General features: G+C 42.4%; 1 protein-coding gene across 6 annotated transcripts in view; it reads left to right on the top strand.

Moving 5' to 3' along the window:
• Window positions 1-14,431, top strand: part of ahi1 (Abelson helper integration site 1) — a 328,929-nt gene that overhangs the window by 60,526 nt on the left and 253,972 nt on the right. For all 6 annotated transcript variants that reach the window (XR_015079575.1, XM_085997550.1, XM_085997549.1 and 3 more), the window contains 6 exons: window positions 1,897-2,089; window positions 3,981-4,076; window positions 6,517-6,702; window positions 8,101-8,256; window positions 8,551-8,683; window positions 12,698-12,821. Coding sequence is in view for 5 of the 6 variants with exons in the window: in XM_085997550.1 (XP_085853676.1) it covers window positions 1,897-2,089; window positions 3,981-4,076; window positions 6,517-6,702; window positions 8,101-8,256; window positions 8,551-8,683; window positions 12,698-12,821 (888 nt within the window). In the remaining variant the exon portion in view is untranslated. The remainder of the gene's footprint in view (window positions 1-1,896; window positions 2,090-3,980; window positions 4,077-6,516; window positions 6,703-8,100; window positions 8,257-8,550; window positions 8,684-12,697; window positions 12,822-14,431) is intronic.

A 14,431-nucleotide genomic window follows, 5' to 3' on the forward strand; every position in this document is an offset into this window, starting at 1 on the left:
GAAAACTTGAATTAAAGGGAAAGGAAAGTCCAAGAGTATTTTTTATTCAATTAACTTGCCTGAAATTTAATTGATTTTTTTGTTTTGAAGATGTAAATTTTTCTGCCAGCATAGACTTTTGAGCAAGGTCTACCTTTCTGCTGTGCCACTACACAGAGTATCTTGGAGCAGTTCCAGTGTACCCACTAAGGGATGCGACTTCACACCAATCTGTGCACTGCTCGAGTTCCCCTTCCCTCAAAGTGTGCTACAGGTTAGAAATGCATGGACACAAAGGATCACATGGCACTATTCGGAGAAGAGTAGGAGAGTTCTCCCAGTATTCTGGCTAACATTCATCTTTTAACCAACACCACTGAAATGCATTATTTGCTCATTTACTATTTGTGGGACCTTGTAAGAAAATTGACTACCAGGTTTGCCTACAAAACGAGTGTCTTTCAAAAAAGCAATTTATTGGCTGTGAAGTGCTTGCGACATCCTGAGGGTATGAAGGGCACTATAGAAATGTAAGTTTTCTTGGCGTTAACCCCGCTCCACAAAGGTGTTATCTGTGGCTCAGTTGTTAGCACTTTCACTTCTGAGTCAGAACGTCAAGGGTTCAAGCCCCACTCCAGAGCCTTGAGCACAAAATCCAGGCTGACACTCCCAGCGGTGCAGTACTGAGGGAGTGCTGCACTGTCGGAATTGTCATCTTTCAGGTGAGACGTTAAAACTGAGGCCTTGTTTGCCCTTACAGGTGGATGTAAAAGATCCCATGGCACTATTCGAAGAAGAGCAGGGGTGTTCTCCTTGGTGTCCCTTAAGCAACATCACTATAAAACAGATTATCTGGTCATTATCACATGCTGTTTGTGGGACCTTGCTGTTTGGCGGCCACGTTTCCTACATTACAACAGTGACTTCACTTCAAAAGTACTTAATTAGCTGTAAAGCACTTTGGGACGCCCTGAGATTGTGAAAGGCACTATAAAAGTGCAAGTTCCTTTTTTTTTTCCTCCTGTTTATCATCATCTTCTGAAAATTTTGATATTTCCTGCCCCTGTAACTGAGTCCAGATCATTTTTATATAGCAGTGTTAACAGTGACTTCCGCCACCCCCCCGGCCCCCAGCCCCTCGAGTGACATCAGTGTTCACAGACATGATTTGCCTTTCACAAATCCCTGCTGATTGTCATAATGAATCCATAGCTTTCTAAATTGTTAATATTATCCTGTATTCTGGCCTCTAAAAGCTTGCCCACTACTCATAAGTTGATTTGTCTGTAGTTACCTGGGGTTTATCCCTTTCTCCTTTTCTGAACAGAGGTATTACATTTTGTAATCCTCCAGTCCTCTAGCATAACTTCCATATCCATAAGGATGTTTGAAAGATGGTGGTCAGATACTGTACTTTCTTTCTGACTTCCCTTAGCATTCATATCCTAACTTTTTAAATAAACTTTTTTTTATGTTTAGCTCTGATAATTTCATAATAGTACTGGTTAATTCAGTTAGATTGATTTTTACAAATTGAAAAGTTGAACAAGCAAAGAATAAAAGCTGTGTCTTGAAACCCATTGATTTTGAGACATCACTGATGCAGAAATCTGAGATCCACTGTGTCCTAGCTTGAAGCATTACTTATTTTTAAAGAAGATAACCACTTTTACCAACATAAATTGTAGTCTGGTTTGAACAAATGCAGTCAGTGTAGGCAAAGACCTAATATTGTTTAATCAATATAAAATGTTACCCTTGTGCTACGTTTAAGTGTTTGAAACTGATATGCACCATTTGTAAAAAAAAAATTGAATTTATTGTCCAAAACTTTGCTGGAATCAAAAGCTCTTGGAGATTTGAAACTTTAAGAACATTTCCTCCATTTTTGTCATTCTAATTCTTTCACGTTGATAGCAAGCGACATGTCACTTCATATTATGAGCAAGAGAACGTGGCGCACATTCTTCCCATCATGACACAGCCATACGATTTTAGAAAAAACAAGTCGACGATTCCAGCATGGGAGGAGCAAATTATCTTCAATGAACGATTCGGTTATTTTCTTCACGAATTCATGGATTCACCTTGTACCATTCTGTTCTTTGAGGTATCAAATGTTTGGGTTGAATATTGACACACTGATTCTGTATTACTGTATATGCTCTTATATGATGATTAGACCTAGGTGAATATTGTGTTTTGGAATGAGCAAACTGACATTTTTGAATGTTTCAGTTAATTTAATTTAAACCCATTTGTACCCATCAAAGTTGGGGCTAGATCTAAAGTATAAAAATTTCTATTGAAATCAGTAGTATAGCCCGTTTTTTTTGTTGTTGCTGAATTCACGTTGATAGCAAGCGACATGTCACTTCATATGCGCAAGAGAATGTGGCGCACATTTTTACAAATCCGTAACCCGCATTTGTGATTGAGGTGAATTTATTTTGAGTTTTTAGTTACATCTATGTGGTTTTAAAAAGTGTAATCAGTATGATTGTATACCATGCAAGTTAAACTGGCAGATATCCGGGGAGAGTTTCCATATCATTGTGCCTGGACAACACTCTGTTTCCAGACTCGGTGAAGAGGGAAAAGGGGTGAAGACCCATTGCGTCATGTGTTCACCCCCACTACATTGCCTTGGGATTTCCAGGTTTCCCCAAGATAGAGTAACTTGTTCACTTGAAGTAGGTACAGGCCCACTTAAGCATTTCGATGAGGCAAATGGGGTGTTCCCAGCCTTCTGCCGTCGTTTCTTATTTATGTAGCTCTGGTGCCCCTCAATGGAGAGGTACCCGAATAAACTTGCATTGGGATTTGTGCTAGGATCCTGAATGGACTGGAAGTTCTGTGGGGGTCCCAGGAGATAGAAGGAAAGAGATGGAAACTAGTATGGATAGTTTGTTTCACCACCCCACCCCTCCCCAGTAGAATCCAGAAGGCCCTGATACTAGTGGCCAGGAGAACAGCAGCAGGCTTGGAAGGTTTGCAACTGCACTGCTGCTGCCACCCCTTGACCCCAGGCGCAGGCATGCACCTCTCCCCTCACAGGCACAGTACACCTCCAATACACTGTACTTTGTCAGGTACCCACTGGGATCCTAGAGGCAAAGCTACCACATCATCTTTTTAGGCAACAAAAATCAAGAAGATAAAAATAAAATAGCACGGTGGCATAGTGGTTAGCACTGTTGCCTCACAGCGCCAGAGACCCGGGTTCGAATCCGGCCTCGGGCGACTGTCTGTGTGGAGTTTGCACATTCTCCCCGTGTTTGCGTGGGTTTCCTCCGGGTGCTCCAGTTTCCTCCCACAGTCCAAAGATGTGCGGGTTAGGTTGATTGGCTATGATAAATTGACCCTTAGTGTTAGGGGGATTAAATACGTGGGGTTACGGGGATAGGGTGGGATATGTGTTGGTGTAGGGGTTACGGGGATCGGGTGGGATATGTGTCGGTGCAGGCTCGATGGGCCGAAATGGCCTCTATCTGCACTGTGGGGTTTCTGTGAATATTTAGGTTTTTTGACTAGTGACTAATCTGCTTTAAAGTGAAACCAAGTGATAACTGTTTAGGATAAAGTCAGATTTATCCCTTAAATATGGTACTCTGTGCATATAATAAATGCCATCTGGCCAAAGGGAAGTTAGTTGATTTTCACACTGATTTAAAATTCCTCTAATTGGATAGGGCATCAGTATTTCCTCTCTAGTCAATACTTATAGAAAATAATCAGTAATTCTACCATGTTCCCTTCATCTTTGATTGCCTCCATCATTTTTTTTCCATTAGAGTTCTAATTTCCTAATAATTCTTCTATGATACTGTAATTATATTTTCCCTGTGAACTTACTTGTGAACAGCAGCCTCTGCAATGATCACTGTCAGTTAACAACCATATAGGCGTTCAGTATTTAAACGGTATTTCTGAGCTAAATGTAATCTAGACATTTTGTGGTGTTTGTTTGAAGCTCTAATCCGATGTTTTGATACTCTTAGATCCTTGAATTTGTAAGTATGGATGAAGCCAAAGTCAACTACGCAACTCTAAGTAGCGAAGGAGGTTGGCGCAAAATAGCTTGGGCATTTCTAAAGGTAAGATCTTATGGACATCAGAAATAGGAGCAGGAGTAGGCCATTTGGCCATTCAATGAGATCATGGCTGATCTTCTACCTCATCTCCACTTTCCTGCACTATCCCCATGTCCCTTGATTCCCTTAATATTCAAAAATTTATCGATCTCTGTCTTGAATATACTCAACGACTGAGCCTCCACAGCCCTCTCGGGTAGAGAATTCCAAAGATTCACCACCCACTGAGTGAAGACATTTCTCCTCATCCCAGTTCTAAATGGCCGACCCCTTATTCTGAGACTGTGACCCCTGTTTCTAGACTTCCCAGCCAGGGGAAACATCCTCCCAACATCTACCCTGTCAAGCCCTGTAGGAATTTTGTATGTTTCAATCAGATCACCTCTCATTCTTCTAAACTCTAGAGAATATAAGCCTAGTCTCCTCAATTGACAATTCACCCCTCCCCCCACCCAAATCCCAGGAATCAGTCTGGTGAACCTACGTTGCACTCCCTCTATGGCAAGTATATCATATCCTTCCTTAGGTAAGGAGACCAAAACTGTGCATAATACTCCAGGTGTGGTCTCACCAGGGCCCTATATAATTACAGTAAGATGTCGTTACTCTTATACTCAAATCCTTTTGTAATAAAGGCCAACATACCATTTGCTTTCCTAATTGCTTTACACTTACCCACTAAGCCCTGATGGAACTTTTAAAAAAGTATTTAGGGGTAAAACTTTGGTAGCGCCGCGCTACCTTCACCGGGGCGCTAATTTTAGCGAAAAAGTTCGCGCCCCCGCAGCCAATTTCCCCAGGTAGCGCCCCAGAGAGGGAGGAGGAGCACTACTGGAAGCGCCCTGCGTCCCTCTTGGAGCGCTGTGCCGCGGTACTGCAGGCCTTCGTCCCCTTATTAAAGGGGAGTGGCCTGGTGCAGCGCTTCCCCGCGCCCAGCTGGGCCACCAGGGACCGGGCGTGCCGGCAAATGAGCCTGGCACTTGGAGTGCTGGGCTCACGGAGAGCAGCCGGCAGCCCACGGGGGGACTTCACGGGGGCTGGGGACAGCAACGGGGGCAGGTGCTGGCAGGTGGCCAGCAACAAAAATGGCCGCCCGCCACCTTCCCTTTAACTAGCACTACCCCGACCACAGGTAGGCCCCCCTGACCCCGGTGAACATAGCGTTCAGCAGTAAGTCGGGGGAGGCGCCACCCAATGTTACAGCCGGAGCGGGGTGCTGCGCACGGCGATGATGTCATCGCCAGCGGCGCAAATGGTTGGCGCCGCCGCTGCTAACCTCCCACTGACTTTCGCGGAAGGAGTTAGCAGCGCCGCGCCCAGGTGCTAGTTGATTTGCGCTAACAAGAGGAGCAAATCAACCCAATTTAGCCCCTTATTTTGTTCTGTATATAAAGGCTAAAAAAAATTGTTCTAAAACGCTCCTAAAACAATGAGAAATAACAACAGAAAACGCTGGAAAAACTCAGCAGGCCAGGCAACATCCGTGGAGAGAGAAACAGTTAACGTTTCAGGTCGAAGACCCTTCTTCAGAACTGTGTCTTCACCTCTCAGACCTTCCCTTTTGTTCTTTCATCCCCACCCCCATTTCCCAGCCCCCCCAAACTGGCCTTTTAATCTGTTTCATTTCCTGCTTTTTTCTCAGTTCTGAAGAAGGGTTTCGACCTGAAACGTTAACTCTGTTTCTCTCTCCATGGATGTTGCCTGGCCTGCTGAGTTTTTCCAGCGTTTTCTGTTGTTATTTCGGATTTCCAGCATCCGCAGTATTTTGCTATCCTAAAACAATGAGAGTTCAGTAGAGGAATTTTTCTTTACTTACACACAGAGGAGAGTATACTTATTGGCCCTGAAATTGCTGGGACTGGAGATAACAGCCTGCTTTTCATCTGTGAGGAATCCAATTACGCCAGGATTTCGCTCAGTTTGTCCTGGCCTTTTTAAATTTTGGTTGGAGGCCGTAGTTGGACCTTATACTGATTTCCCTACCACTCCCCACCCCCGCTCCCCATGTTAAGGGGGGGGCGTGTTGGGGGGGGTAGTTCCTGGGCTTCGCTGAGAAGGCCTCAGCGGAACTTGCATCAGCTCATAACTAGTGTAAGTCCCTTTTGAGACCTTCAGAAAAGCCCTAAACCTTTACTAGATTGAGGTAATTGGTCTGAGGGGATTAATTTCCTTGTCTAGAGGCTAAATTGCTCTTTTTCAAACCAAAGACTAAAAAACTGTGTTTTTCTTCTTTGTCACTGTGAGATGGGGTCTGTGGCCTAGGTCAGGTGGAGTGGACCCCCAGAAATTTTAAGCCTTTGCCTTTTATATGCATTTGTTTTGGTTCTTATTCTATAATATTGTACTTTTATATATTCTTTCATTTGATGAATACTGGAAATACAGATGTTTCCGTTACTATGTCCTACATATAAACACAGACATTTCTATTGCCATTAAATAGCTGGTAGGTGCTAATGGAGTGTTGAATATTGATGGAAAACTCCGCCTGCAGTTGTATTATCCACCTGCAAAGATCAAGAAGCTATCCAATTCCATTGAAGTGTTTGAATGGTGGAAGAAACGCCCTTGGGATCGTTACCCTTCAACCTTGTACGTTACAGTGAAAGGCTTAAGGCTACCTCAAAATGTGAGTCCTAATTTAACAAACTTCACAGGGCTGTACACATGCTGTACATTTTCAGGATCTGTGAATTGCTTCTTGAAGCCTTACAGAAGAAGACACAAGGAAAATCTTCAAGTAGCTCTTTTAAAAAGAAATTGAGAAAAACAGGATTTTATATATAGAAGAATTCTTTAAAAGTTATTCACAAATCAGTAAAATTCTCTGGAAGGAGTGTTTTTGATCGTATTACAAGCAGCACAACATGCAAGGCTATAGCACATGCTGTGCTTACATCTGCTGAGCCATTTATGTACTCGTGATCTCCTTGTGTATTTTTTACCCAGGAAAATTGGGGATTAGAATATGATTGTAGTGGGAGGAAAAGGCAGATGTATCATTCAAGCATAAGTCACTATATAGTGATTGACAGATTAGAATTATAGCTCGCTATTGTTTTGATTAATTTAAATCTTGATGGGAATAGCATTTCACTTGATTTCCTCTTAAATGGTTCTCTTCTTGCTAGTGCTTTACAGTATAAGATTTTAATCAGTGTTTGTAAGTGGTTTATGATGTACATTATATGCAAACAATATGTTATGGGGGGGGGAGATTCAACTTGCAGCCGCGCATTTTTCCGGCGTTATACCACCAGAATTGCGCTGAACGTAATATTGGCTGGGGTGGCTTTTCAGTGTCCAGGGTGCCCACCTGAAACGAGCGGTAAGCTATTTAAAATTATGAATTGGGATCCTATGCCCGTTATAGGACAACCGCCACTCTTTTCGCGCGCCCCCCCCCCCCCCACCCTTCCAGCCAATGCAAAATTCAGGTACAAATGGGCAGAGCTGGCTGCATTTAAACGAGGCACGAAACCGAATTTGGCTCTGGCTTCGGGCAGTCAAGGACTGGCCTACGGTGAATTTCTCGGCAATTATGTCATTCGATGTGGAGTATCTTTTAAAGTTAGAATAGTGGGAACTGTTGATTTTGTTTTAAGTATTGCTTTCTTCTCCAGTTTTAAAACAATTTTTAAAGGTGACCTGTAAAACCATTCATAACTATTTCCTATAGACTGATCTAGAACATCATTTCAATAATGAGCTTGATACTATATTCTCAGCAACACCAGGATGCTGATGGAATTAATAGCAGCTGTTATTTATATTCCATCTTAACAGCAGCTGTAGTTACAGTGTGTTTTTGTGCAAAGCTCATTATCTATTCTCACGAACCATATGCTGTAAATGGTATATAATAGGCAGCCCAAAATGTCCTCTTCAATAAGTTTCCTAAATTACAACAGTGACTATACTTCAGAAGTACTACATTGGCTGTGAAGCGATTCGGGATGTCCTGAGGTCGTGAAAGGCGCTGTATAAAAATGCAATTCTTCTTTAAGTTGTTGTCCCTCTTAAATAGGTAAATCCTTCTGTACGTTCCATGATGGCTATTCAGCAAGAACAAGGCACTATTTCATACAATGAGCTTCAATCTGAGTTGGCACACAGAGGTGTTCCATCAAATCTAGATTACCAGAAGTTGGAACTTTTGAAATGGACCAGACTACCTGGACAGGTAAAGAAGTTTGCTAAACCTATACTGTGATTACAATGGAAATAAAAATCTGAAGAGATGTAAAACGGGCTGCCGCTTCTCTATCACCCATTTTTTACTATCGCCCAAAGTCAAAATTACCCTGAGTGCATTTATAAACTTTGATCAATTATTTATTGACTGTGTCCTCCTGAAGCATCCTCTTGCACCGCTATAGAACTTCTTAGAAGTCGCCTTGTTGCTTTGGAGTGTAGAACGTAATGTTCTAATGACAATGCTGACATGTAAAATTTACTGTGGCCACTTCCTTTTTAGGTTTGTCGTATTCCTAACCAGCTTTTGCTGTCATTTCGAGGAGGACAGATAGGATGCTTCTTTATCCAATTTTCTCATGATGGAAGAAGTTTGGCAGCATCATGTGCTGACCGGAATGGCCATTTCATTGTCGGTGAGAATTAACAAGAGTGAAGAAACAAAAAGGGGGACTAAGAGTTCTTCTTGTAGCTACTCCTATACATGATCTGATTATGTACAATATTCTACTTTTTAATGTCACAATTGTTTGCTAGTGATCAATGAGTGAAAATAGCAAACAACAATTAGAAAAGAACTACCCTTGTTCTTCAGTTAGGTCACCTTCAATAACATTGAGTATCTTAAAATTTCAGGCAGTTAAGAATGGCCAAAGTTTTTGCCATTAATTTTTTCTTTTGACATCCAATTTTTAATGGCTTGAATGACTTCACAGATACTCACGAAATTCACCAGCGCCATGTTATGTGTAACAGGGTTGTTGCATGGAGTCACCATCGATAGTGTGCTATAGCTGCTGAGAAAGGGAAGGTTGTCATGGGTAGACACCAGCAACTTTCCTGCTCCATAGTGGTAAACTATACATCAGGGCCATGTAGTTCAGTAGTAGAATAAGCAGTTAGGTGACCAGCGTATAAAGAGCACCCATCTCATACCCCCTAGAGAGAGTAAAATGGAGAGAGACTTAGTTATTTGAGACTTCGGCTGCTCCTCTGGGATTGAAATATTTAAATAAGACCAGCCTGATAAAAATGTCACTAAAGTCCATTCTTTCCAACACGCCCTGGAGGAAATCCTATTCTATCCCAGTTAGTTCAAGTAATCAGACAGGCTTTTAGGAAGATTTTAAAGTCACAGTTTCAGAGGGATATATTTCGATATGGACAATTTGTAATGTTTTAAAAAAGAATGTTGCTTCCCTTTATGTGCTCAGGGTGGATCTCTGTTCCGGTTTCCTGGCAGAAGCAATGGTGGGAACAGAGGCGAGATTATTTGTAAAAAAAAAACCCACAAAACTCTGGGATAGCATTCTGGGTTTGGAACTTTGCCTGCTTGCATGAAACCTCTGGTCTGAAGAACCTCCTCCAAGGGATATGGGGGATTTCAGCCAAATTTTGGCTTTGGTCTCCAGCGGTTTGGCATAAGTAGACTTAACGGGTTGTCTTGGGATCTATTTAACCGTCTCTAGTTATATTCTTCCTCAACAATAATCGCCCTCCACCTTACTTAACCTTTTGTATCTTCATGAACATTCGGTATCATTTAGCTCCATATTCCACTCACTGCCATGTTTCTGCATTTCCAATATTTTCACTAGATGGGCATACCCTGATTTCAAAAGTCAATTCCAAATGCTCTTTACATTGGTATAGAAGTATCCAGCTTCATCAAACCTTCTTTTCCCGATTTGATGATCTCTGTTAATACTTTCATTTCTGTCTTTTTCTTGAACAATATTATCTCCTGATACCTATTGATCTGCCAGCATGCCATCATTTGCCTATATATTTCATCAAACTATTCATTCCCTCCCCTTCCAAACCTAGTTTAATTGGCTCCTAATTATTGTCTTTGACACTGAAGTTCCTCAGGTCCACCGGTCTCCTGCCGTAATTTCAGTGACAGACAGACTGAGCCCTCGGGAAAATGGAGAACGTTTCCATTCTCCCAGTTTCTTGGTCTCCGTCACATCTGTTCCGACGATACTGCCTTCCATACCAGTGCTTCCGATATGTCTTCCTTTTTCCTCAACCAAGGATTCCCCTCCACCGTGGTTGACAGGGCCCTCGACTGTGTGCATTCCATTTTCCGCAATTCTGCTCTCACCCCTTTCCCGCCCTCCTAAACCATGATGGGGTGGAAGGTGAGGACAAGGGAAACCCTATCAGCCTCCACATTCAATGGATCATCCTCTGTCATTTCAGCCAGCTCCAGTGTGATCTAACCAGCAAACGCATCTTCCCCTCTCCTTTCAGCATTCCGAAGGGACCGTTCCCTCTACGACACCCTGGTGCACTCCTCAATCGCCCTCACCACCCACACTCCCCTTCCCACGGCACCTTCCCGTGCAAGTGCAGAAGATGCCACACCTGCCCTTTTACTTCCTCCCTCCCTACCGTCCAGGGCCCCAAACACTCCTTCCAGGTGAAACAGTGATTTACTTCTACTTCTTGCAATTTAGTATAATGTATTCGCTGCTCACGATGCGGTCTCCTCTACATTGGGGAGACCAAATGCAGATTGAGTGACCGCTTTGTGGAACATCTCCGTTCAGTCCGTAAGCGTGACCCCGAGCTTCCGGTCGCCTGTCATTTTAATTCTCTGGACAACTCTGACTCTTGACCTCTCGGTACTCGGCCTCCTACATTGTTCCAATGAAGCTCATGTAAGCTCGAGGAACAGCACCTCATCTTTCTATTAGGCACTTTACAGCCTTCTGGACTCAACATTGAATTCAACAATTTCAGATCATAACCTCTGCCTCTATTTTTTTCGTACGGCAGCTGCTGATGATTGTGATATTCCCATTTACACCTCCTCTAGACCCATCTTTTGTTTCTTGTCCCATTACCATCTCCTATTGCCTTGCACCATCATCCCTTTTGTCATTTAATCTCTCCTGCTTCCACCCTATCACAGAGCTTCCCTTTTGTTCTTTCCTCCCCTCCCCCCTTTCTCTGCCTCTGTACTTGCTTAAAACCTGTTACATCCCTTAACTTTTTTCTGTTCTGATGAAAGGTCATGGAACTGAAACGTTAACTCTGTTTCTCTTTCCACAGTTGCTGCCTGACCTGCTGAGTATTTCCAGCATTTTCTGTTTTTATTTCAGATTTCCAGCATCCGCAGTATTTTGCTTTTGTAAGAGCCGGTGGTGCTGGCCTTTGCTGTTTTCTCAATGTCGGCGGGTCGCAGTGTAGTATTGGTGGCCAGTGCGCTGAATTAATGGAAGCATATGTGAGCTTCACCAGTAGGGTCCGGTCCAGACAAGTGCCTGAACCCCCAAAGAATCTGTAGATTGGCCCCTCCACTCATGAGGCCGAAAGGAGCATTTTCGTTCCCGGAGAGGGTTTGAGGCTGGGCAGTGGGCACCTATCCCTCCAACAGGCACGACAGTTCTGGCATGCAAGCGTTGGCGGGCACCAAAGTTTTGCCCAAAGTGGTGCTTTGGCACTTGACTCATGCAAATGATAGGATTGTGATCTGAGAAGTTTGAGGGCCTTTATGTTCTGTAAAAGTGATGCCTGGCTCCCTTTCTCATGCTGCAAGACATGTGGAAAAGATAAAAGGCTCTCTCCTCTGTCATTTTATGGGAGTTTCCCAAATCTACTCCGTTTGGAACCAAGTTCTTGGCATTCCTCTGACATTGACTTCTATGCTCCCAGACTCGGGTGGGCAAAATTCTGTCAAATTCCTGCTCTTGATCACTTCTAGTGCTTCCTTTCCAGAAAATGCAGACTGAGCATTAGGTGAGGGCAACATTGGGCTCGACCGTGTTGTCTTTTCCCCTTCTATGGTCAAACAGTCTACTGACACGCAGTCTCTAGACACGTGCATGAAGAATGGCCATTGTGCGAGATACTATGGAACTATACCCCAGCGTGAGTTTGTTGCATGAGAGGAGAGAAAAAATTAGGTGGTGGGGAGGGGGTAGGAAAGGAAGAGAAATTAGTCACAGAGACAAACCTTTTCTATATGGAGTAAAGAGCCAAAGTGAAGTGTACAATAAAGAATTGTACTGGGTTTGCAATGCTTTTATAGACCCAAATTTTTCTAGCCATTCGAATCTGCGAAAAGTAATGAGCACTTTTGTATAATATGGAGAATGCTGTGACTGAGTTTTCACAGGCAGTGAATGTAAAAATAAAACATTAAAAAAAAAAGTGCTGCAACAAGTTGCAAGAAAGTTGTATGAAACATAAAATGGCATATCTGGACAAAATAAGAAAGCAAAGGGGAAATGCCATTTCATGTTTGTTCAAAAGTAAATAATTATACAATTGATTGTGCAAAATTCTGATGCCACTAGGTGGCAGCAAAATATGTGGTATCAGTTTTTTAGAAATTGCAACGATGTGCTTAAAAATAAGTGGGAAGATTTTGTAATTGACTCCCTCCAGACTAATCAACATATTTTTGTTTAATTATTTAGTGTATGAAATTCCCTCTGGGCAGCTATTAGGAGAATTTAACGGGCACTTTAATATTGTGTACTCTCTGTGCTGGTCGAATGATGATAAAACCCTCCTTTCTGCATCATCTGATGGTACAGTAAGGTTAGTGCTACTTTTAGAATCATTTCTTCTAGATAGAGTGGCATAATCTTCATTTGAAAACATAATGATTGCAACTTTTATTTTTGTCTTTTCTTGCCAACTTTGTTCCCTTCCCTTCTCCTGAAGGCATTGGCTCTGCTCCTAGTTACAATACCATTGATATTGGTCACCCTTGGACACTTCATCCATGTGGCCATTATATTTTCTATAGACCAATAAGGATTTAGGATTGCTGGAGTTTGCTGTTTGCTGGAACTTGCTGAATGTGGCTAAGCCTAGCTATAGCTTGGCACCCAATTATACTCTCCAGTCCTGAGCTGGGTTTTTGTATACCGAATTTTGCTTTGTTCCCAATAATCTGACACAGAGCATGTTTCAATAACTATAGATCCAAACCGACACACAAAAATGCACTTTTCTGTTTGAGGAGTGAGCTTTGGATATAAATTCGTTTCAAGTTGGATTTGGAGAAATTAGTACATGTAATAGAGTCTGATTTAGAGGCTGCTTGCAACTCCACTTACATAATTTTGACTTATGACAAATCCTAGGTAGGTGACGGCACTTCTCTACACCATGTTATCAAAATACCTGTCTGAGGATTCGCAGTTAGACCTTTTCTGGTGGCTAAGATTCTCGACAAAGGGGTCATGAATTAATGCCAATTTGACCAGTGCTGTGAGTGATCACAATAGACACAGTATAATCTAGTAATTGTGGAAAAAAATGTTTATGAACAAACTTAATTCATCACCGAGGGACTTACTATTGATATCATGGCTGTTGTTAATTGTGAGAGAACTTTTTATGTACCCTTTAATTAATAGATATCTATTATTGTACTTCGATGGCATGGTCACATCATATTTTCAAGTTTAACAGGCTATAAATATTAGAAATTTGTTTGAATTCATAGAATCATTACAGCACAGTAGGAGGCTATTCGGCCTGTCAAGCCCGTGCCGGCTCTCTGCAAGAGCACTTCAGCTAGTCCCACTCCCCCGCCCTTTCCACGTAGCCCTGCAAATTGTTTTCCTTCAGGTACTTCTCTAATTCCCTTTTGAAAGCCACGATTGAATTCGCCTCCACCACCCTTTCAGGCAGCGCATTCCAGATCCTAACCACTCACTGCGTAATAAAGTTTTTCCTCATGTCGTCTTTGGTTTTTCTGCCAATCACCTTAAATCTGTGTCCTCTGGTTCGCAACCCTTCCACCAATGGGAACCGTTTCACTCTGTCTAGGCCTCTTGTGATTTCGAACACCTCTATCAAATTTCCTCAACCATCTCTGCTCTAAAGAGAACAACCCCAGCTTCTTCAATCTATCCACATAACTGAAGTCTGTACTTCACACCGTCATGCTGACAGAGTGACTGCAGGAAAGTAAAAATTATATTTTTATATATAATTAGGTACACAAAAGAGTTAAAAATCTCAACGCAACATTCTGGCATGAAATCCCCACTTTTGCAGCACAATAAATATATCACAACTCACACATTAAAACAATTGTTCTCTAAATATAAATTTCTAACAATCTTAAGGAAGGATATATTGGCCTTGGAGGGAGTGCAGTGTAGGTTTACCAGAATAATACCCGGACTTCAAGG

This window comes from Somniosus microcephalus, chromosome 9 (assembly GCF_052327205.1).
Source record: "Somniosus microcephalus isolate GS21.2 chromosome 9, FLI_Smic_1.0, whole genome shotgun sequence".
NCBI lineage: Eukaryota > Metazoa > Chordata > Chondrichthyes > Squaliformes > Somniosidae > Somniosus > Somniosus microcephalus.